This window comes from Sus scrofa, chromosome 1, assembly GCF_000003025.6.
Source record: "Sus scrofa isolate TJ Tabasco breed Duroc chromosome 1, Sscrofa11.1, whole genome shotgun sequence".
Classification (NCBI taxonomy): domain Eukaryota; kingdom Metazoa; phylum Chordata; class Mammalia; order Artiodactyla; family Suidae; genus Sus; species Sus scrofa.
Genome location: NC_010443.5, coordinates 188501723 through 188522892, shown reverse-complemented (window position 1 = coordinate 188522892; position 21170 = coordinate 188501723). Strand labels below are relative to the sequence as shown.

At 38.6% G+C, this 21170-nt stretch overlaps 1 protein-coding gene and 1 long non-coding RNA gene across 4 annotated transcripts in view; one reads left to right on the top strand and one right to left on the bottom strand.

The window, feature by feature from the left end:
* The window catches only part of LOC102167425, a 90090-nt gene that overhangs the window by 54002 nt on the left and 14918 nt on the right, over nt 1-21170 (top strand). The gene's annotated exons all lie outside the window — the stretch shown is intronic.
* The window catches only part of DAAM1 (dishevelled associated activator of morphogenesis 1), a 175760-nt gene continuing 166388 nt past the window's right edge, over nt 11799-21170 (bottom strand). For all 3 annotated transcript variants that reach the window (XM_021102686.1, XM_021102694.1, XM_021102688.1), the window contains 3 exons: nt 19585-19716; nt 15854-16024; nt 11799-14554 (listed from right to left, as the gene is read on the bottom strand). In XM_021102686.1, coding sequence (XP_020958345.1) covers nt 14345-14554; nt 15854-16024; nt 19585-19716 — 513 coding nt within the window. In that variant the 3' untranslated portion in view covers nt 11799-14344. The remainder of the gene's footprint in view (nt 14555-15853; nt 16025-19584; nt 19717-21170) is intronic.

Below are 21170 nucleotides of genomic sequence, written 5' to 3'. Positions count from 1 at the left end.
TGACAAAATTGGAACATGGGTGGTTGATTAGATAAAAGTATCAATGTAAATTTATAAATTGATAGCTGTATGGAAGTAATGTAAGAATATATTCCTGTTAGGAAATGCACACTGGAGTATTTGGAAATTAAAGTCCATAACACATGCAATTTAACCTCATGGTTCAGAGGAAAAAACTGTGTACACACACACACACACACACACACACACATATAGATATATTCTTTATTGATTCTTTTGTCAATGGACATTATGTTGCTTCCATGTCTTGGCTACTGTAAATAGTACTGCAATGAACATCAGGGTGCATGTATCTTTTCAAATTAGGGTTTTCTCCAGATACATGCTCAGGAGTGGGACTGCTGGAGCATATGGTAATTCAATATTTAGTCTTTTAAGGAACCGCCATACTGTTTTCCACAGTTGTTTCACCAATTTACATTCCCACCAAAAGTGTAGGAAGGTCTTCTTTTTTCCATACCCTCTCCAGCATTTATTGTTTACAGACTTTTTATGATGGCTACTCTGACTGGTGTGAGGTGATAACCTCATTGTAGTTTTGATTTGCATTTCTCTAATAATTAGTAGTTTTGAGCATCTTTTCATGTACTTTTTGGCCATCTGTCTTCTTTGGAGAAGTGTCTATTTAGGTCTTCTGCCCATTTTTGAATTGGATTGCTTGGGTTTTTTTTTTTTGTTATTGGACTGCATGAGCTGTTTGTATATTTTGGAGATGAATCCCTTGTCAGTTGCTTCATTCACAAATATTATGTCCCATTTTGTGGATTTTCTTTTCATTTTGCTTACAACTTCCTTTGCTGTGTAAAAACTTTTAAGTTTAATTAAGTCTCATTTGTTTTTGCTTTTGTTTTTGTTACTCTAGAAGGTGGATCAGAAAATATATTACTGCAGTTTATGTCAGAGGGTGTTCTGCCTATGTTTTCCTCTAATGATTTTATAGTAACCAGTCCTATATTTAGGTCTTTAATCCATGAGTTTATTTTTGTGTACAGTGTTAGAGAGTGTTCTAACTTCATTCTTTTACATGTAGCTGTCCAATTTACTAGAGTTACTTCCTGAAGATATTTTCTTTTTTCCACTGTGGGTTCGTCCCTCTTTTGTCATAGATTAGTTGACCATACGAGCTTGGCTTTATTTCTGGGCTTTCTACTCCATAGATCTATTTCAGTTTTTGTGCCAGTACCATACTGTTTTGACAGTTGTAGCTTTACAGTATAGTCTGAAGTCAGAGTGAGCCTGGTTCCCCCAGCTCCATTTTTCTTTCTCAGGATTGATTTGACTATTCAGGATATTTTGAATTCCCATAAAAAACTTTTTGAAATTGTTCAAGTTCCATGAAGAATGACATTGGTAATTTTATAGGGATTGTATTAAATCTAGAAATTGCCTTGGGTAGTATAGTTATTTTGACAGTATTGACTCTTCCAATCCAAGAATATGGTATAACTTTCCATCTTCAATTGCTTTCATCAGCATCTTAAGAGTTTTCAGAGTGCAGGTCTTTTACCTATTTTGATAGGTTTATTCCTAGGTATTTTATTATTTTTGATGCATTGGTAAATGGGATTGTTTCCTTAATTTCTCTTTCTTATCTTTCATTGATATATATATATATAGAGAGAGAGATGCAAGAGATTTCTGTGTATTAATTTTGTATCCTGCAGCTTTACTGAATTCATTGATGAGCTCTAGTAGTTTACTGGTACTGGAAAAGTACCAGTTTAAAGTTTAGTAGCATCTTTAGGATTTTCTATGTATAGTATCATGTCAGCTGCAGACCATTACAGTTTTACTTCTTTTCCAATTTGGTCTCCTTTTATTTCTTTTTCTTCTCTGATTGCCATGGCTAGGACTTCTAAAACTGTGTTGAATTAAAGTGGCAAGAGTGGACATTTTTGTCTTATTCATGATCTTAGAGGAAATGCTTTTAGCTTTTCACCATTGAACATGATGATAGCTATGGTTTTGTCATAGATGGCCTTTATTTATGTTGAAGTAGGTTCCCTCTATACCCACTTTATGCAAAATTTTTTTTAATCATAAATGGGTTTTTGAATTTTGTCAAAAGCTTTTTCTGCATCTATTGAGGTGATCATATGGTTTTTATTCTTCAGTTTGACAACACTGATTGATTTGAAGATATTCAAAAGTTTTTGCATCCCTGGGATAAATCCCACTTGACCAAAGTGTATGATCATTTTAATGTATTGTTGGATTGAGGTTGCTAGTATTTTGTTGAGGATTTTTGCATCTGTGTTCATCAGTGATATTGGCCTGTAATTTTCTCTCTCTTTTTGTGGTATCTTTGGTTTATTATCAGGGTGATGGTGCCTTCATAGAATGAGTTTGGGAGTGTTCCTTCTTATGCAATTTTTTGGAATCATTTCAGAAAGATAGGTGTTAACTCTTCTCTCAATGTTTGGTAGCATTTACCTGTGAAGCCATCCGGTCCTGGATTTTTGTTTGTTGGAAGTTTTAAAATTACAGTTTCAATTTCAGTACCTGTGATTGGTCTGTTCATCTTTTCTATTTCTTCCTTGGTTCAGTCTTGGAAGATCATACCTAAGAATTTCATTGAGAATTTTTGCAAATATGTTCATCAGTGATATTGACCAACATTTCTTCTAGGTTTTACATTTCATTGGCATATATTTGCTTGTAGTAGTCTCCTATGTGTTTCTGTGGTGTCAGTGTGACTTCTCCTTTTTCATTTCTAATTTGATTGATTTGAGCTGTTACCCTTATTTTTTCTCTTGATGAGTCTGGCTAAAAGTTTATCAGTTTTGTTTGCCTTTTCAAAGAAACAGCTTTTAGTTTAATTGATCTTTTCTAATGTTTTATTTGTCTATTTTATTTATTTCTTCTCTGATATTTATGATTTCTTTCTTTCTACTAACTTTGGGCTTTATTTGTTCTTCTTTCTCTAATTACTTTTGGTGTAAGGTTAAGTGGTTTGAGATTTTTCTTTTTTCCTGAGGAGGTAAGATTGTATTGCAGTAAACTTCCCTTTTAGAACTACTTTGCTCCATCTCATAGGTTTTGGATCATTGTGTTTTCATTGTCATTTGTCTCTAGGTATTTGGTTTCCTCTTTGATTTATTCAATGATTCATTTGTCTTTTAGTGGCATCTTGATTAGCCTCCAGGTGTTTGTGTTTTTTAATTTTTTTCTAATAGTGGATTTGGGATTTTTTTTTCCTTTGGCTGAACCAGTGGTATGTGGAAGTTCCTAAGCCACAGCAATGACAACACTGGATCCTTAACCACTATGCCACCAGGGAACTCCATCTTGTTGTTCATCTGTGATCTCATGGCATCGTGGTCAGAAAAAATGCTTGTTATGATTTCGGCCTTTGTTAATCTATTGGGCTTGCTTTGTGGTCCAGTATGTGATCTATCCTGGAAAAGGTTCTATGTGCAGTTGAGAAGAATGTGTATTCTTCTGCTTTTGGATGGAATGTTCTATAAATATCAAGTAATTTCATCTGGTCTAATGTATCATTTAAGACCTGTGTTTCCTTATTGATTTTCTGTCTGGATGACTTCTCCATTGACATAACTGGAGTGTTAAGGTCCTTTTATGGGTGTTAGCACTTGCCTTATTTATTGAGATGCTCCTATGTTGGGTGCATGTGTAATTATAATTGTTATTTATTGAGATGCTCCTATGTTGGGTGCATGTGTAATTATAATTGTTATATCTTCTTGTATTGATCCCTTGATCATTGTGTAGTGTATTTTGTCTCTTGTGACAGTCTTTAAAGTTTTTATTAAATTATAATTGATTTACAATGTTCCTTCAATTTCTTCTGTACAGCAAAGTGATCCAGCCACACATACACAGTCATTTTTTTTTTCTATTTTCCATCAGGTTCTTACCCAAGAGACTGGATACAGTTCCTGTGCTGCAGAGCAGGACCCCATCACCCATCCATTCCAGATGTAACAGTCTGCATCCACCAACCCCAAGCTTCCTGACAGTCTCCCTCTTCCCCCTCCTTCCTGACAAACAGAAGTCTGCCCATCATGTCCATGATCTTTTTCTGTTTTGTAGATAGGTTCATTTGTGCCATATTTTAGATTCTGCATATAAGTTATATCATATGGTGTTTTTCTTTCTCTTTCTGACTTACTTCACTTAGTATGAGAGTCTCTAGTGCCATACATGTTGCTGCATTTTGTCCTTTTTAATGACTAAATAGTATTCCATTGTGTATATGTACCACATCTTCTTAATCCGTTCATCTGTCAATGGACATTTAGAGTGTTTCCATGTCTTGGCTATTTTGAACAGCACTGTGATGAACATATGGGTCCATGTATCTTTTTCGATAAAAGTTTTGTCTGGATATATGCCCAGGTGTGGGATTGCTGGATCATGTGGTTGTACTATATTTAGTTTTCTGAGATACTTCCATGTTGTTTTATGTAATGATTGTACCAATTTACATTCCCACCAACAATGAAGGAGGGTACCCTTTTCTCCACACCCTCTCCAACATTTGTTATTTATAGACTTACTAATGATGGCCCTTCTGTCTGGTGTGAGGTGGTACCTCATTGTAGTTTTGATTTGAATTTCTCTAATAATTACTGATGTTGAGCATTTTTTCGTGTGTCTCTTGGCCATCCATGTGTCTTCTTCAGAGAAATGTCTGTTTAGGTCTTCTGCCTATTTTTCAGTTGGGTTATTTGATTTTTGCTGTTGAGTTGTATGAGTTGTTTAAATATTTTCAAGGTTAGGCCTGTTGCATCATTTGCAAAGTTTTCTCCCATTCTGTGGATTGTCTTTTCATTTGTTTAATGGCTTCCTTTGCTGTGCAAAAGTTTTTTAGGTTTAATTAGTTTAATGGGTTCTTGTGACAGTCTTTAAAGTCTATTTTGTCTGATGTGAGTATTGCTGCTCCACCTTTCTTTTGTTTTCCATTTGCATGGAATACCTATTTCCATCCACTCACTTACAGTCTTTATTTGTCCCTAGATCTGATTGTATGTTATTTGTTGATTTTTTTCTAGTTGCTTTTAATATTTTCTCTAGTAGACCACATATATATGCTTCTGTTTTTGTATCCGTTCATTCAATCTAGGTCTTTTGGTTTGGAGTATTTAAACCATTTAAATTTAACATGATTATCAATTTGCATGTTCTTATTGTTATCTTATGAATTGTTTTGTATTTTTTTTGTAGGTCTTCATTCTTCCTTTCTTCTTTTGCTCTCTTCTCTTGTGATTTGTTGACTACCTTTAGTGTTGTATTTGATTGCTTTCTCTTTTTGTGTATCTATTGAGATTTTTGGTTTGTGGTTACCATAAAGTTTTGATATAGCAGTTTTTGTTTTGTTTTGTTTTGTTTGCTTTTTAGGGCCATGCCCATGGCATATGGAGGTTCCCAAGCTAGGGGTCCAATTGGAGCTACAGCTGCCAGCCTATGCCACAGCAACATCAGATTGGAGCTGTGTCTGCAACCTACACTACAGCTCACGGAAACACAAGATCCTTACCCACTGAGAAAGGCCAGGGATCAAACCCTCAATCTCAATGTTCCTAGTTGGATTCATTTCTGATGTGACATGACAGGAACCCCATCAATTTCTAGTTTGGATACCATATTTGTGTGTAGATGATTTTCTACCTTTACTCTATTTTTGCCTTTACTGGTGAGTATTCCCATTTGTAATTTTCTTGTTTCTGGTCATGACCTTTTCTTTTACACATAGAGAAATTCCTTTTAGCATTTGTTGTAAAGCTGGTTTGATAGTGTTGAATTCTCTTAGCTTTTTCTTGTCTGTGAAGTTTTGATTTCTCCATCAAATCTGAAGCCTTGCTGGGTAGTGTATTTTTGTCTGTGAAGTTTTGAGTTCTCCATAAAATGAGAGCCTTGCTGGATAGTGTATTTTGGGTTGTAGTTTTTTCCTCTTTCATCACTTTAAGTATATTGTGCCACTCTTTTCTGACCTGCAGAGTTTCTTCTGAAAAATCAGCTGATAACCTTATATGATTTCTCTTATATGTTATTTGTTGATATTCTCTAGTTGCTTTTAAAATTTTCTCTTTGTCTTTAATTTTTGTCAGTTTGATCAGTATGTGTCCTGGAATGTTCCTCCTTGGGTTTATTCAGCATGGGACTCTCTGAGATTCCTGGGCTTGAATGAATGTTTCATTTACCATGTTAGGGAAATTTTAGGCTGTTATCACATCAAATATTTTCTCCAGCCCTTTCTCTCTTCTCCTTCTGGAACCCCTATAATGCAAATGTTGGTACATTTATTGTTGTCCCAGTGGTCTTTAGACAGTCATAATTTCTTTTCATTCTTTTTTCTTTATTCTGTTCCACAGAAGTGATTTCCACCAATCTCATTTCCAGCTCACTTTTTTCTTCTGCCTTAACTTTTCTGCTGTTGATTCCTTCTAGTGTATTTTTTTCTTTCAGTTATTGTATTGTTCATCTGTGTTCTTTAAATCTTCTAGGTCTTTGTTAAACATTTCTTGTGTCTTCTCAGTCTGTGCCTCATTTTTTAAAAATTCATTTTTATTAAAGTATAGCTGATTTAAAGTGTTGTGCCAATTTCTGCTATACAGCAGAGTGACCCAGTCATACATAGAGATACATTCCCTTTCTTATATTATCTTCCATCATGATCTATCCCAAGAGACTGGATTTATTTCCCTGCACTATAAAGCAGGGCCTCTTTGCTTTTCCATTATAAATGTAATAGTTTATCTACTAACTCCAAATTCCCAGTCCACCCTACTCCTTCCCCACTTCCCCTTGGCAACCATGAGCCTGTTCTCTGTCTGTGAATCTGTTTCTGTTTTGTAGATAGGTTCATTTGTGCCATATTTTAGATTCTACATATATGTGATATGGTATTTATCTTTCTATGCTTCATTTAGTCTTATAATCTCTAGTTGCATCCATGGTGCTGAAAATGGCATTATTTTGTTCTTTCTATGGCTGAGTAGTATTCCATTGTATATGTGTACCACATCTTCTGAATCCATTCATCTGTCAATGGACCTTCGGGAATGCTCACCCTGATGAATATTCCCTGGGGCTTCTGCAACTAGTGTTATTGCCCCCATAGTGAACCACAGCCAACTCCTGCCTCCCCAGGAGACCCTCCAAGACCCACATGTAGGTCTTTCCCAGGATCCTGTAGAGTCACTGCTTTGCCCTGGGTCCCAGTATGTGTGAAATCTTGTTTGCGTCATCCAAAAGTGGAGGTCTCTGTTTCCCCCAGTCCTCAGGCCCCACTGGCCTTCAAAGCCAAATGCTCTGGGGACTCCTCCCAATGCCAAATCCCCAGGCTTGGGAGCCTGAAGTGGGGCACAGCACTCTCACTCCTGTGGGAGAACCTCTGTGATACAATTATCTTCCAGTTTGTGAGTCACCCACCTGGTGGACATGGGATTTGATTATAAAAGGAATGTGTAGTTCCCACCATCTCACTGTAGTTTCTTCTTTGTCTTTGGATGTAAAATATCTTTTTTTTTTGTTAATTTCCAGTCTTTTTTGTTGATGATTGTTCAGCAGTTAGTTGTGATTTTTGGTTTTTGTGAGAGAAGGTGAGCTCGAGTCCTTCTACTCTACCATCTTGTCTCCAATCCTGTGGGAAGATAGATTGCTGGCTCATTATGAAAGATATATCTCAGAACAGCCCAATGGAAGAGATGCAAAGGGAAGGTATGGAGTAAATTCTTAGAGCTTCTGTGCCTTTTCCTGTCTGCCATACTCCCCAAATTTCCATGTGTTCCTAGTTCTGGACTTCTGATGGTATCTCTGATGGGATGGATGGTCATTCAGTCTGAGATGTTAGTGCCTCTAAGAATGGGTAGATTTCATTTGTAATGAGACATTCTGTCCAACTGCTGTTAGTTAAAGGAGTTTGGAGGTTCTCTACAGGTTTGAAAAAGTGGAATCAGTGTTTTGGTGACTTTGACCCATTGTTTGCAGCCCTACCTTCTGGTGAAATATATTATAAATTTTCTCTCTGCACATATTCGAGGCCAACTGTCATACCTCCTTCATAATTTGTTTTGTGAGCCAAAAGTTTGTCAGTGGATTCTTCTGAGCCAGTTTTTAAACTGCCTTATGGGATGCATTTTCATGGCATTTAAAATGCATTGTCTGGGAGAACACAGCACTCCAGCTGTGGCCACTCCTGTGAAGAGAGCAGTGGGCCCATCCAGTGGGTTTGATTTTTTTTTTCCTTCCTCCTTTTCCAACCTCTTTCTGCCTTGCCATAACTTGTACAGAGAAAATCCATGCCAATGGAATACATAGATTTTATGACTAAATGAACACATGTGGTTTTGGTACATCCTTGATAGGATTCTGAAAATCTGTGTTATTGTAGTTGCTTGGTAAAAAAGGGAAAACCCTGGAATGAACCCCTTTACATTTCTTCTCTAAGCAGTTGCACAACTGTTCAATAGTGGAATCAGGGCAGACTTTAATTCTAGTTAGTAAGTTGGCTGAAGTGAGGTCCTAGCACCCAGGGACCAGGACCTCAGAGGCAGGACCATGGCATCCCGTGATGAGAAATTTTAGAGCTGCTCTGCTTTTCCCAAAAAGAGAAGTGAAGGCATTGAGGAAGCTCTCGGCAGTGCCAGCTCATGTAGGCTGGCCACAGCCAATTCTGGAACTCTGACTGATCAGGTTCTAGTGTGTCACTTAGAAACTGGGGCAAGGACACTTGTGAGCAGTCTTCTGTGGGGAGTACTTTAATGTTTTAATTTTAACTGCGGGTCATTCCAGGAGTGATCATGGTCACCTGCACCAAATGCTAGTGAAGGAAAGTCCATGCCACTTGCCCTCAAACCATCCTTTCTCCAGAGCATGTGGTGAGGTGCCCTTCCCCACTGCCTTAATCCTTTGTCAGCAACTCAGTGACAGAGGGCCAGCATGACCCGTCCTAGTTGTTCCTCCAGCAGACTTGGAAGGCCAAGCTCTTGTATGAACTCACCAGCCATAAAAATGTCAGGTCACTCAACAGCTGCTACATTTCAGGGTCGAATCACTCACATTCAAGGCAGTAGGAGAAGACTGTTTTCTGTAATAGGCTTTTAAAGAGAATTCCAAATAATGTGGCCTTTATGATGGAGGAGTAACTAACAAAACTGGTTTGGGGGAAGGAAGAAAGGGAGAGAGGGGAGGGGCAGGCTCTTCCCGGGAGCCTGATGACAATCACCTTGCAGAAACTATCTTAATCTGCAAATCCTAAAGTTTATGAGCTGGGTAGACTAATAAGCATGACTAGCTCACTAGTGACCAGCCCTTCCTTTTATTTCTGCACCACACCCCCCAACCCTGCCCCAGCTTCTGAAGTGAAGAGCTGAGAAATAAGGTCCTATTGGTCTAAGAGTTAACCCTGAGCTTTTAGAGACTGGGCTGAAGTCTCAAAGTGTTTTTGGTGATACACCCAGATGTGAATAGACTGGGGCAGTCAGAGGGCCCCATAAGTTATCAAAGGGAGTTTAGCTGAGGGGTGTGTGTGCAGAGGAAGAGGGCAACATTGCATGGTTTGGTAGGGAAGTGTCTGGCCAGCAACTGGTAGGGATACCTCCTTCTCTTCCTGTCCTGTCTTCCCGAGTCATCACTCAGCATTGCAGTCACCTCCTTTCTCCAGGCACCCCTCCCACCCCAGGAGCGTCAGAGTGTCCCTGAAATCTCACTAGTCAGGACTGCTTCTCTAACACTAGAGGCGGGGGTGGGAAGATGGGGGCGAGAACATTAAGGGGATTGTAGAGTACTTTGCCACAGAAATGTCCTCACATGACCATAATGGGTGTAAATGAAATGGGAGAAGGTACTAAAGATCAGTACAGAGCTACTGCCTTTCTTCCTCCACCCAGTGAAATAAACCACAGGCAAAGAAGCAGAGAAAACACATGCTTTATTTAAATGACATGGGAAAATTATACTTTGGAACCTTTCTTTCTTTCCCATGAAAAGCAAAAACACATCAAGATTTGATTAAAATAATGATCTCCATTGTCAAAACCCCCTAGTGTGCAATCCTGTGTTCATGTTGTTTGTTTGTTACCGTGGAAACACACAGTTGATTGCTATGGACAAAAGCATGTGAGGAAAGAGGCCAAAGGTTAGATCTGATATTTTCTGGACAAGACAAATGAAAAGCAACTGACTGGTCTTTGCTATGGAAAATATGAAAATCCTTATAAACTTCCTTCCCTCCAGGGGTTCCAAGCTTTCTCCAAGATAAAGATTTTATAGATTTTTTTTTTTTTTTTTTTTGTCTTTCTGCCATTTCTAGGGCCGCTCCCACGGCATATGGAGGTTCCCAGGCTAGGGGTTGAATCGGAGCTGTAGCCTCTGGCCTACGCCAGAGCCACATCAACGCGGGATCCAAGCCGCGTCTGCAACCTACACCACAGCTCACGGCAACACTGGATCATTAACCCACTGAGCAAGGGCAGGGACTGAACCCACAACCTCATGGTTCCTAGTTGGATTCGTTAACCACTGCGCCATGACGGGAACTCCCAAGATTTTATAGATTTTAAGCCATCTCTTAATTATGGACTCAAAACATTTTTAGACTTCAGTAGAGTTCCTGTTAATAGAGGGAATAGAGATATAAGCCAATACACAGACTATAAATCTCAATGTAGTGATAGAAGAACCCTAACTTGAAATCCAGTTGTTCTCCAAGCCAGTGCTTATGGAACTAAATGGCATCAAGTAGCTGTTCAAGGATGGGAGCACTACATTTAGGTTTTCCGTATCATAGGTAACAGGTGGTGTTTCTTATCAAAAGTAAACAAACAGCAAATTCCCCCTTTTAACAGGTGATCTTTTAAATAATTCTGTCCAAACTGGTTTATTAAAGATGATTCTTTGGCCTGACAAAACCCATGTGAAGTTACAGAAAAGGAACAAAATCCTGAAGAGTTTGAACAGCTTCACCCCCTGAGAGAAGCACATTTCCCTTGGTGATGATTTTCTAGGGAAAACTGAAGACATTCAAGTAAACATAATGATCCAAAAGTTTCGTGTTTTTCCTTGTTTCTATCAGTACACCAAGGGTAGCTGAGGGTTGAGGGGATTCTCTTGTAGCCCTATCCTCCAGTATATAAACACGCAATGGAGGGATATAAAATGTGCCTACCTGGTAGAAGGGTCTTTCCCCCCCAAAGGCCAGTGTAGGAGAACAAAGTAGCTCTTGGATACTGTGCCATGTCTAGTGACTGGCTAGACTAGCTGGTGCACAAATTATAAGGACATCATGAGTCCATCATCCCAAAGAGCAAAAGTGCTTGGGTCCTTGAGCAACGCTGGGAGAATTTGTCATCAACGTGACTTCAGATTGGGTTGAGGATGGCCCAGAAGCCAAAGGGATGTGGGGCCAAGAGAAGGCCCCAATTTTCAGAGGACATAAGACACATTCCTTCTTCTGAACAGGTGAGGTTCCCCATGTTGACTTAGATACCATAAATCCATTCTAGAGACAAGAGATTCTTTTCTGTATCTCTAGTTGAAGTTTCAACAGTAGCTCCACCATGAAACTGTGTAACTGTATACAGAGTTACAGAAAAAAGTTAGTTAACAGGAGGAGGTAACATATGGTAGTCTGTGGACATACTGAAAGCTGCCATAGCAGAAAATTACACCCTTCTAGGTCCAGTCTGTACAAGTTAAAAAAGTATCATTTCTGATTTAGTAAACAACTTTCAGTATTTAAATTTAATAGTGGGAAGTGCCAAGAAGTTTGTTATGGTTCTGTTTTAATAATTCATAGGAAGCATACACATACACCTAATGAATTCATCTCTTTATTGCATTTTGCTATTAAAAAAATGTACAGTCTCATAACACATACAACATTTTTTTCTTGGTACTATAACAACAGTCTTGCACCTAAAGACTAAGTGGTTCCAACTACTAAGCTAATAAGATACAAGACATATAATTAAGTTTACAAATTATAATGCTTTTTCTTTTTGGCATTAATTTAAAAAAAACAAACAAACAAACAAAACTTTAAAAATACACACCCAAGAGAGAAAAGTGGCTACTTACACCAGCACCAATCTAAAAAGTAGGTTGTTTTCAACAATGGCACGTGGAATTACCTGCACACAGCTTTCGGGGAAAGAAACCCAAAATGGAAATGGTAAAGGAGGCCCACCAGGAAGGCCGTATCAAAATGAGGGTGATGCAGAAGGGCGAGAGGAACATGTGACACAAACTTGCTCTTTTATGCAACTCTCCCTTCACTTGTCCATTCCTTAAACTGTAAAACAAAGCCATTTTCAAAGTACAGTTCCAAACTTGAGCCCGATCAAGTTCTCCTGCTATAAATAGAAAAGAATATATATAGAGGCACTTTAGTTAAGGAATAGACAAACCCACCAGCATGTCCCACTCCTCCTCACTTCCAAGCTTTTATTGAGGAAAGTCTCTGTCTGCACTTTTAACGGGGTGTACTTGCAGCCCTTGGTACCTAGGAGTTGGGGGAGTGCGATGTCTGTGGTGTATTTGTGGCTGTTTTATTTGCTAGAGTCATTCACTTCCATCTAATGTGTAGAAAGTTGCTAAGTTTGTAATGAGGGGGAAAAAACATAAAACTGGGGCTCTTGCCAACTCTTAGAGCACTATTTCACAGCTTTCACATAGCGCAGAGACGTTGCCATCTGCGCTAAGCATTATAGTTTATACAAATTATTTTTAAATAGCACAATTCCTGTACAGCACACACATTGGTATTCTGTTCACCCCTTAACATCCCCAATAGGATGGAAGCTCCTCGGGGGCAGGGGCTCTGTCTTGCTTACCACTGTAGCCCTACCATGCCTGGCACATAGTAGATGTTTTAATAAATATTCGTTAATTGACTGAAAAACTCAATTTAGTGAGTAAATAATGTTCTAGTGCAATAGGACAAACTACTCTCTCCACAGGAAACCCAACCACAACAGGATCAATGGAAAGAAAAGAGAGACTCTTAGCCCCACCCCACCCCCCACTACAAATAAATAAAGCAAAGCAAAAAAAAAAAAAAAAAAAAAGTAACAGTCCTCTTTATATATCATATAACTTAAGGATATTAAGAATTGGTAGGTTAATGGTAAGCATCTATATTTTATTTTCTAATGTTCATTGTTTTCATTCATTTCTCCCTGAGAGCTTTATCTTTTGGACTGAAATTTTACAGGTAGCGTTACTGACACACAATTTAAAATGACAACATATAAACAGCAAACCACTTCAAACATACTTAGAGATAAATAGATCTTGGCATCGCTGTTGGTGGTGTTGACATTTTGTGCATTTACTAAGTATTCTTTAGTCCAGACCTATATTTACAGAAGATGCAGCTTGTCCTACAAAACAGAAAATGTCACACACAAAAAAAAGGCACCCTATATTAAAGAAATTTTTATCTTTTCAGAAAACTCCTTCTTTTAGGTCTTGGGTGGGAAATTTTATTTTTAAAGTGTATCTATCTGTATTGTTAGGACAGTAAGCACATTCTGGTAATTTTGTTCTTTAACCAGAGCATGGATTGCATTTAGATAAATAGTGTTCTTTCCAAAAGCAATGTAGAGAAATCATCAAGAGTGCTTGGCAGAGAACTTGATGAAATTAGGGGGAAACAAAAAATGATGTCCATGTTTTAAACACATTTTAAAAAAAACATCCTGATTGACATACTCCGTAACGCAGATTGTGTGCAAGATGTTCTCAACAAACATTTACAGACTGCATCCCCACATTAGAACATCAGACACTCTAAGCTGGTCCGATCAATTACTGATGCAGTGCACCAGCATCACACCGTCAACTATCAAAAACCATTTTAAATCTATATTTTTCCCACACTAGTTTCACCAATGAAAATAATCTCCAAGTATACCAAATAACCAAGCTTGGAAACCATAAAATATTTCTCAAGCTTTTTTGTTTGTTTGTTTTTTCTTTTGTTTTTCTTTTTAGTCTAGGGAATGTCTCTGTTTCTCTCTTTCAGGAGAGAGTTTTGTGCTTCTGAACAGTCGTCGTTCAGGGGAAGATGAGCCACACTCAATATGAATGCATATACAAAGGGGTTCTGAGCACATACATAAACATAGATTTCTTTTTCTTTTTAACCAAACATATAGGTCTCCAGACAACACTCAGACTTCTATATACATTTCTTAATATATACACACACATACATTTACATACACATTCACACATCCACTCACTCACAGATGAAAGGAGAAATTGCCACTGTTTGGATTGCAAGGCAGTGTAATGAAAAGTTCTAGTCACTTCAAAGGGCTGCTAATGAGCTTTCTAAAAATGTTTTCCAGGAAAATTAGAAATTGAGTTTTGTGACTGGTCTCTCACGGCTGCTGTCTGTCATCTGGTTGGTAATACGCTTGCGATTCCGTTTGAGTTTAGAAAGGTCTTTGTCAAACACTTCTCCTGAGCGCAGAGCTGAAACCAGGTCATCAAACTCTCCACCCTCCTCACTGTTCTCTTTCGCCTTCCTCATTTTCCGTTCCCTTTCACGTTGTTCTTTGAGCTGCGAAAATGGAAAGCAACCTCTTAGAGAAGTGTCAAAACACTGTATTTTGCGTTCAGTGGAGACGAATTCTGTGGAACATGGCCGAGGCTCGGTCACAATGAGTCATGTTCACTGACAACTGCCGTCCCTTTTGTATGTCACAAGAGAGGGTGATTGGGATGTGAGATCTCATCATTGAAGCAAGGAACAATGAGGAGTTCCCATTGTGGCTCAGGGGAAACAAATCTGACTAGCATCCAAGAGGTTCGATCCCTGGCCTTGCTCAGTGGGTTGAAGATCGGGCATTGCCATGAGCAGTGGTGTAGGTCACTGATGCGGCTCAGATCCTGCGTTGCTGTGGTTGTGGCATAGGCTGGTGGCTACAGTTCGGATTTGATCCCTAGCCTGGGAACCTCCATATGCAGTGGGTATGGCCCTAAAAAACCAAAAAAACAAGGAACAATGAAAAAATTGACCATCTCCTTTGTGATTACACTCTCACTGTTTAGAATCTATGTAAAACTCATGATAGTCTAGTTTTTTAAAAAAAAGGAATTGAGGCTAGTCACTCTTCTATGATGGAATGAGAAAGTTATCTCAGTTAAACTGACCCCAAATATCGGCTGCTTTGATGGTATAGAGACTAAAGCCAAAGCTCATTAGGCCATGCTGCTGACATCAAAGGCCTAGGCTCTTCTGACTGTGGATGCCTGGAACCCACTAAAGAGTATGTTTATGAAAAGCAAAATAATACGCATACATTATAGAACATTTAGATCTTCAGATAAACACAGGGGAGAAAAATCATCCTTAATTCTATCAAGAGATAACCATTATGAACCTTTTGGGGATATATCCCACCAGCATTAACACAACTTTATACACACACAGATATTTCATGTAGAAATAAGCTTTCTCACATCATTAACTATTCTTTAAAGACATGAAGTTTAAGGACTGCCAAATATTCCATTATGTAGCTATTACAACATTTAACTAATGCCCAGTTGGTAAATACCCAGGTTGTCTCCAGGTTAGGGCTTATTATAAAGGTTATTGGTCTCTTCATGCACATTTATGATGATTGAGTTCTTTAGAATGATTTCTAAAAAGTGGAACTGCACGTCACAGGATGTGGATGTAATTTTTCAGGCTTTAGATATATACTGTCACATTGCCGACTTTCCACTGATGGAAGCTCCCAAGAGCATCTCTGATGCCCGCCTTGTCAGCACATCAGAATGCTTTCTGAAAACCAAGGAGATGAGGTGACAGAACGTCCAGGAGGTGGAACTGGCAAGTTAATCACCCTCCTACCTGAGCCTCTAAGCGCGCTCGGCGCTCTTCCTCCTCCTTCTTCTTTCTCATGTTTTCATTCTCTTGTTTGGCTTCTGACACAGCTTGAAGAAACTGATCAAAAATGCCAAAGAACTCATCTGGCTGTATTTTGCCAGCCTCTTCTCCAAAGTGTTTCACTGCTTTAGTAAACTGGAAAAAAAGAAGGTTTTACGAAGTTCAGTGTTCCATGGGAATGCCATGATCAAATAAATATAAATCTCTCTAGAGGGGCTAAAGCTCAAATTGAGTCAAATATAGGGCACGGGATTTATCTCTGGTTGTAGAACATGACTCTCATTTCTAAAGGAGGAAATTTAATACTCCTTGACTTTGGAGACCATTGATTCTTCTCCACCTCATTTCAGCTTAACACCTATGATTACATCCTATGACTTTTTATTGACTAAAACAGTAGTAAAAACAAGAAAGCAGAATATGGTAGGGCAGAGCACTAAGGACGTAAAACTAATGGCAAACGCAGCAGGGGTAAGGGAACTTTGTACTTTTAGCTTTTCTTTGAAGTACTTTAATATCACTCATCGGTGCCATGTGGTTAATATCAAAAGCAAATGGGATACATTGTTTCTTAGTTGTTTTTCCTAATCGTAAATAATGCTGGTATTACTATATTTCCTGGGTCTCGATTAGAAAATAGCCAATTATGGAATCATTAATACAACCCCAAATCCATGACTGAGAATAGAGTTTTATTCCAAATCCTTTGTTTTAAAACCCCTTTCAAGGCAAGTCTTTTTAAAAAACAGCTAAAATGCAAAATATTAAGGGAGAATTTTTTTTTTTTTTTTTTTTGTCTTTTTGCCTTTTCTATGGCTGCTTCTGTGGCATGTGGAGGTTCCCAGGCTAGGGGTCTAATTGGAGCTGTAGCCACCGGCCTACGCCAGAGCCACAGCAACACGGGATTCGAGCTGCTTCTGCAACTTACACCACAGCTCACAGCAACGCCAGATCCTTAACCCACTGAGCAAGGCCAGGAATTGAACCCGCAACCTCATGGTTCCTAGTCGGATTCGTTAACCACTGAGCCATGACGGGAACTCCTTAAGGGAGAATTTTTAAAGATTAAATTTAAAAATGCATTTGGTAATGAAATAGCCTGTCTTTTTAGTTTTTTTAATAATTCAGTGAATTTTATTTATAGAGTTGTAAAACCATCATCACAAACTAATTTTAGAACATTTCCATAGCAAACCTCCAGTCACCCTTCTCCCTTACGCCACCTGTCCCCTTTGGTAACCATAAGTTTTTCAGAGTCTGTTTCTGTTCATTTGTATCCTTTTTAAAGATTCTACATATAAGCGATATCATAGGATGTTTGTCTCTCACTGTCTGACTAATCCTTAGTATGATAATTTCTAGGTCCAACCATGTTGCTGCAAATGCCAAATAGCATAGCCTGTCTTTTTAGCTTTACCATTTCCATTTTTCTTTTTTTCTTTTCTTTTTCCATTATAGCTGATTTACAGTGTTCTGTCAATATTCTGCACAGCAAGGTGACCCAGTCACACATATACATATACATTCCTTGTTCACATTATCATGCTCCATCATAAGTGACTAGATGTAGTTCCCAGTGCTATACAGCAGGATCTCATCATTTTTAGTTCTTTTGGTAGTTATCTTCGTAACTCAAGGTAGTGCGCTTACAAGTGTCTTAGCGTTATTAACAATGTTCAGTGCCAGTCAAATTGCTTTTTAGAACTATATCTCCTTCTGAAGGATCTAATGCTATTACTCCTAAGGTACAATAGATGGTATTTCTAGCTTCAAGGTCAAATTTTCATTCCTTAGGCCTAATCAACTACTTAAAAATTTTCGACTCTTTTCATTTTCCTCACAATTAGACCATGAAGTATTTATACAGTGCTCTCCAACTCATGAGTTTCTAATTGCTTTTATTTTTCTTGTCTTACTTTATTATAGTAAAGTTTTTCTGACATTTCAGCAATAGGATCTATGTAAAGGATATATTGTCAATATTCTTAAATAACGCAATTTTCAATTGTTTTATATAATTATTTCATGTATTTAAATTTATAATGTTCTCTTACCATTTTTCTCTTCACTGAGACAGTCTCAATCTTTTACTTATTTGGAAATATTTATTAGAAACTAGAGCTCTTTAGGGAAAAATACAACATTCTTCACAGACCACACAGTGCTCCAGCTTGCTTCATGATTTTTTCGAAAAATTTTGGTATGAACAAAACAGCAATAGATGGCTTACAACTTGAGTTTCTGAAACACTCAAGTTCATGTACTTCAAGCCATCCTGAATGATCTTTTTATATAGGAATTCTAGTGATGATGAAGGCATGTATATTTTAGTCTTAGAAATCTGAAGAAAACTAGTTCCCTACTAAAGTTCCCACACGAAAATAATAAAAAAGTAGGTGTGCGTGTAAATAAAAAATTAACTCTTCAACTGATTCTTACGAAAATGTTTGAGCCCTTGATGGAGTAGGTACCATTTTGCCTGGTTTGTGGGGGTGGGTATCATAGCAGTGGGTGCTGACATCAGTTTACTGATTTCAATCCGAGGTTTGACCTCTAACAGCAGTTATGCAAGCATATCTTGTCTTCCATTTACTTTAATAATACTGCAGGTGGGGTTTCATGTTGAGACTAGCTAGCATACCTTAACACGGTCTCCTTATGAACTTTAAGCCAGTATGTGTGTTATCCATATCTACAACTGAATATGGGACCACAGAAAAATGGGATCCATTCCTCAGGTTTCCAGGGAAAGATTCAAGTTAAAGCAAAAGAGTGTTGTTGCAGGAGTTGCCATTGTGGTTCAGTGGGTTAAGAACTTGACTAGTATCCATGATCCCCGGCCTCACTCAGTGTGTTAAGGATCCAGAGTTGCTGCGAACTGTGGTGTGTAGGTTGCGGTATCTGCAGCTCTGATTAGTCCCTTAGCCTGGGAACTTCCATATGCCATAGGTGTGGGAGAAGAGAAAAAAGGAAAACAAAACAACAACAACAACAAACCAAAGAATTGTTGCGACTGAGAGACAGGTGGTGTGGAGAAATTCAGTAATAGGCTGTGTAGCAGCTTAATGTCATTTATTAACAATGAGAAGGAGATGAGAGCATGTGCATGGGTATATGAATGTGTATGTATTTTGGAAGAGGAAATAACCAGGGAGAGACAGAGATAGGGTGAGGGGGATGTTCCAGGTGTTGGCTATTTGCCAATGAAAACTTTTTTTTTTCCCTTATGGGAAAAGCAAAGTTTTGCAACAACAAAATTCATTTTTTAAAAAGTGTCATGAAAAATAATGCCCGTTGCAAATGAGGTTATGAGTTAAAGTGCCTCCCATTTAATAGGTTCTAGAGATTTAAAGAGGGAACATCCTAAGTCTCTATGCCAGGCGAGCATCTTCCTTATAAGTCCCTGTAGCACGTGGCCTCGGGCACACCTGATCTCACATTTCATTTTGCCCTTAGTTTTCATCACCTACTTTTTCACTTTCCCAGAGATAACTACTTTGATCCAATAACCACCCAGAGGAAACTATCAAAGTATTTCCTGGTTTTACACCATTCAGATATTTCAAGGTCTTACTAACCTAAGGCAACATAGGCCAGTGAGACAAACAGGGTGTGTTTCAATTGATCATGGTCCTAGAAAGGAAAGTCTACTATCTGAAAGTACCAGCTCTGTCAGTGCTCAAGGGGAAACTTACCAGCTCTTTAGCTTCTGCTAGAAGATCTTCAACATCAGAGAAGCTGAAGCTGGCGACTGTGATGAACTGGCTGACAACGGACACAAATTTATCTCCAGGCTGAGGGGGCTGTGACTTCTGATATTCCAGCTCCTTAAACACAGGAAATGGACAATGTTAACGTAGACTTCAAGTGCACACACACCTTGTCTTGTTTTCTTTATACTTCAGATTAAGTCAGAATGGCAAACATGTCAAAACTGCTGTAAAACATCTTATGACAGAGCAGCTGCCCTTGCGCCCATCCGGCCAGGGCCAGGCCCATGTGTGCACACACAGCTGCAAAATGCAATTTAACCAATCATCTGAGTATTTCATTGGCGTGATTATTGGTAAACTGGCTTTAGAATGTCAGCAGATGAGCATCTAGATGAAATTAATAGACGTTAAATAATAGAGAGCAAATTGGATTCACAGGGTATGTTACTGAAAGCAGGGGCATTTGACTGTTGATCCTCTGTGCTCAGAAATCTGGCGCCTTGATTTTTTTCCATCTCTGCCAAGTCTGCTTACTTCCTAAACTGTAATATCTAGGTCAGCAGAATCTCAGCTGTGGTGTTTGGCACCATTCTTCTCATCCATACCATTTGGATTTTGTGAACAGCCAGGTAGGAGTATTAGTGTCTTGTTGACTATCCACATTCTCCATCACCATGGTGATGAACACAGACTATTCAAGTCTGATTTCAATAATAATTTCTACCATTGCCAGATGCATCTTCTTATTGAATCCTACAAAACCTCTTTGTACCCCAATTGTACAGACACATCAAGTAAGGTTCAGAGGACTTAAATTCTTTGCTCAAAATCAAGTAGTTGATAAGTGATAGAGCCAGAATTTGGACTCAGGTCTGCCTGACTCCAGGGTCTCAGTAGCAACTCTTCTGTGTACCTATTGACGTAATCTCTATTTTCTTCTATACCTGCTTTGGCAGGATGGTGGAGGTCAAGGAAAATGATCTGATTCATCTCTATCACTGATATAGTTTTTAGCCATGGCAAGTAACCTGGGTCTTAGTTTCTTCACTCATAAAAGGAAGGCAATATATACATCACCATGGGAATCAAATGACATAAAGGAAGTGGAAACACTTATAAATCATGCTACTTGCTTAGACTGAAGAAATTGCCATGGTTCTAGTATTTTTTGGAAAGAGAGTAAGTATGTGTGGTACAGAGATGTGAAAATAATTTTAAAATGTTTCATGAATGTATAATTTCATAAGAATTCTGTCCTTCATACCCCCAAATAAATTTGATCAATTTGTGCAAAGCACCATTGGGACATGTGACTATTTGGACAGGTTCAAGTTTGCCTCCCCCAGTATTTCTTTCCTCTGAACATTTAAGCTGCCAGGTGGAGGGGGAGGCTCTGTAGCCCCTTTTCCTATGAAGAATGTGTCACAGTGTACAGGACCAGATCTGGAGAGATTTCAGCAAAATGACCTTTAATGAAGCCCCTAGACATATAACTTCTTGTGACCCCTCTCTCATGCCTTGCTCTGAACTAGCTGGATGCAGGGGTCAGAGCATCCATAATCAGGCTT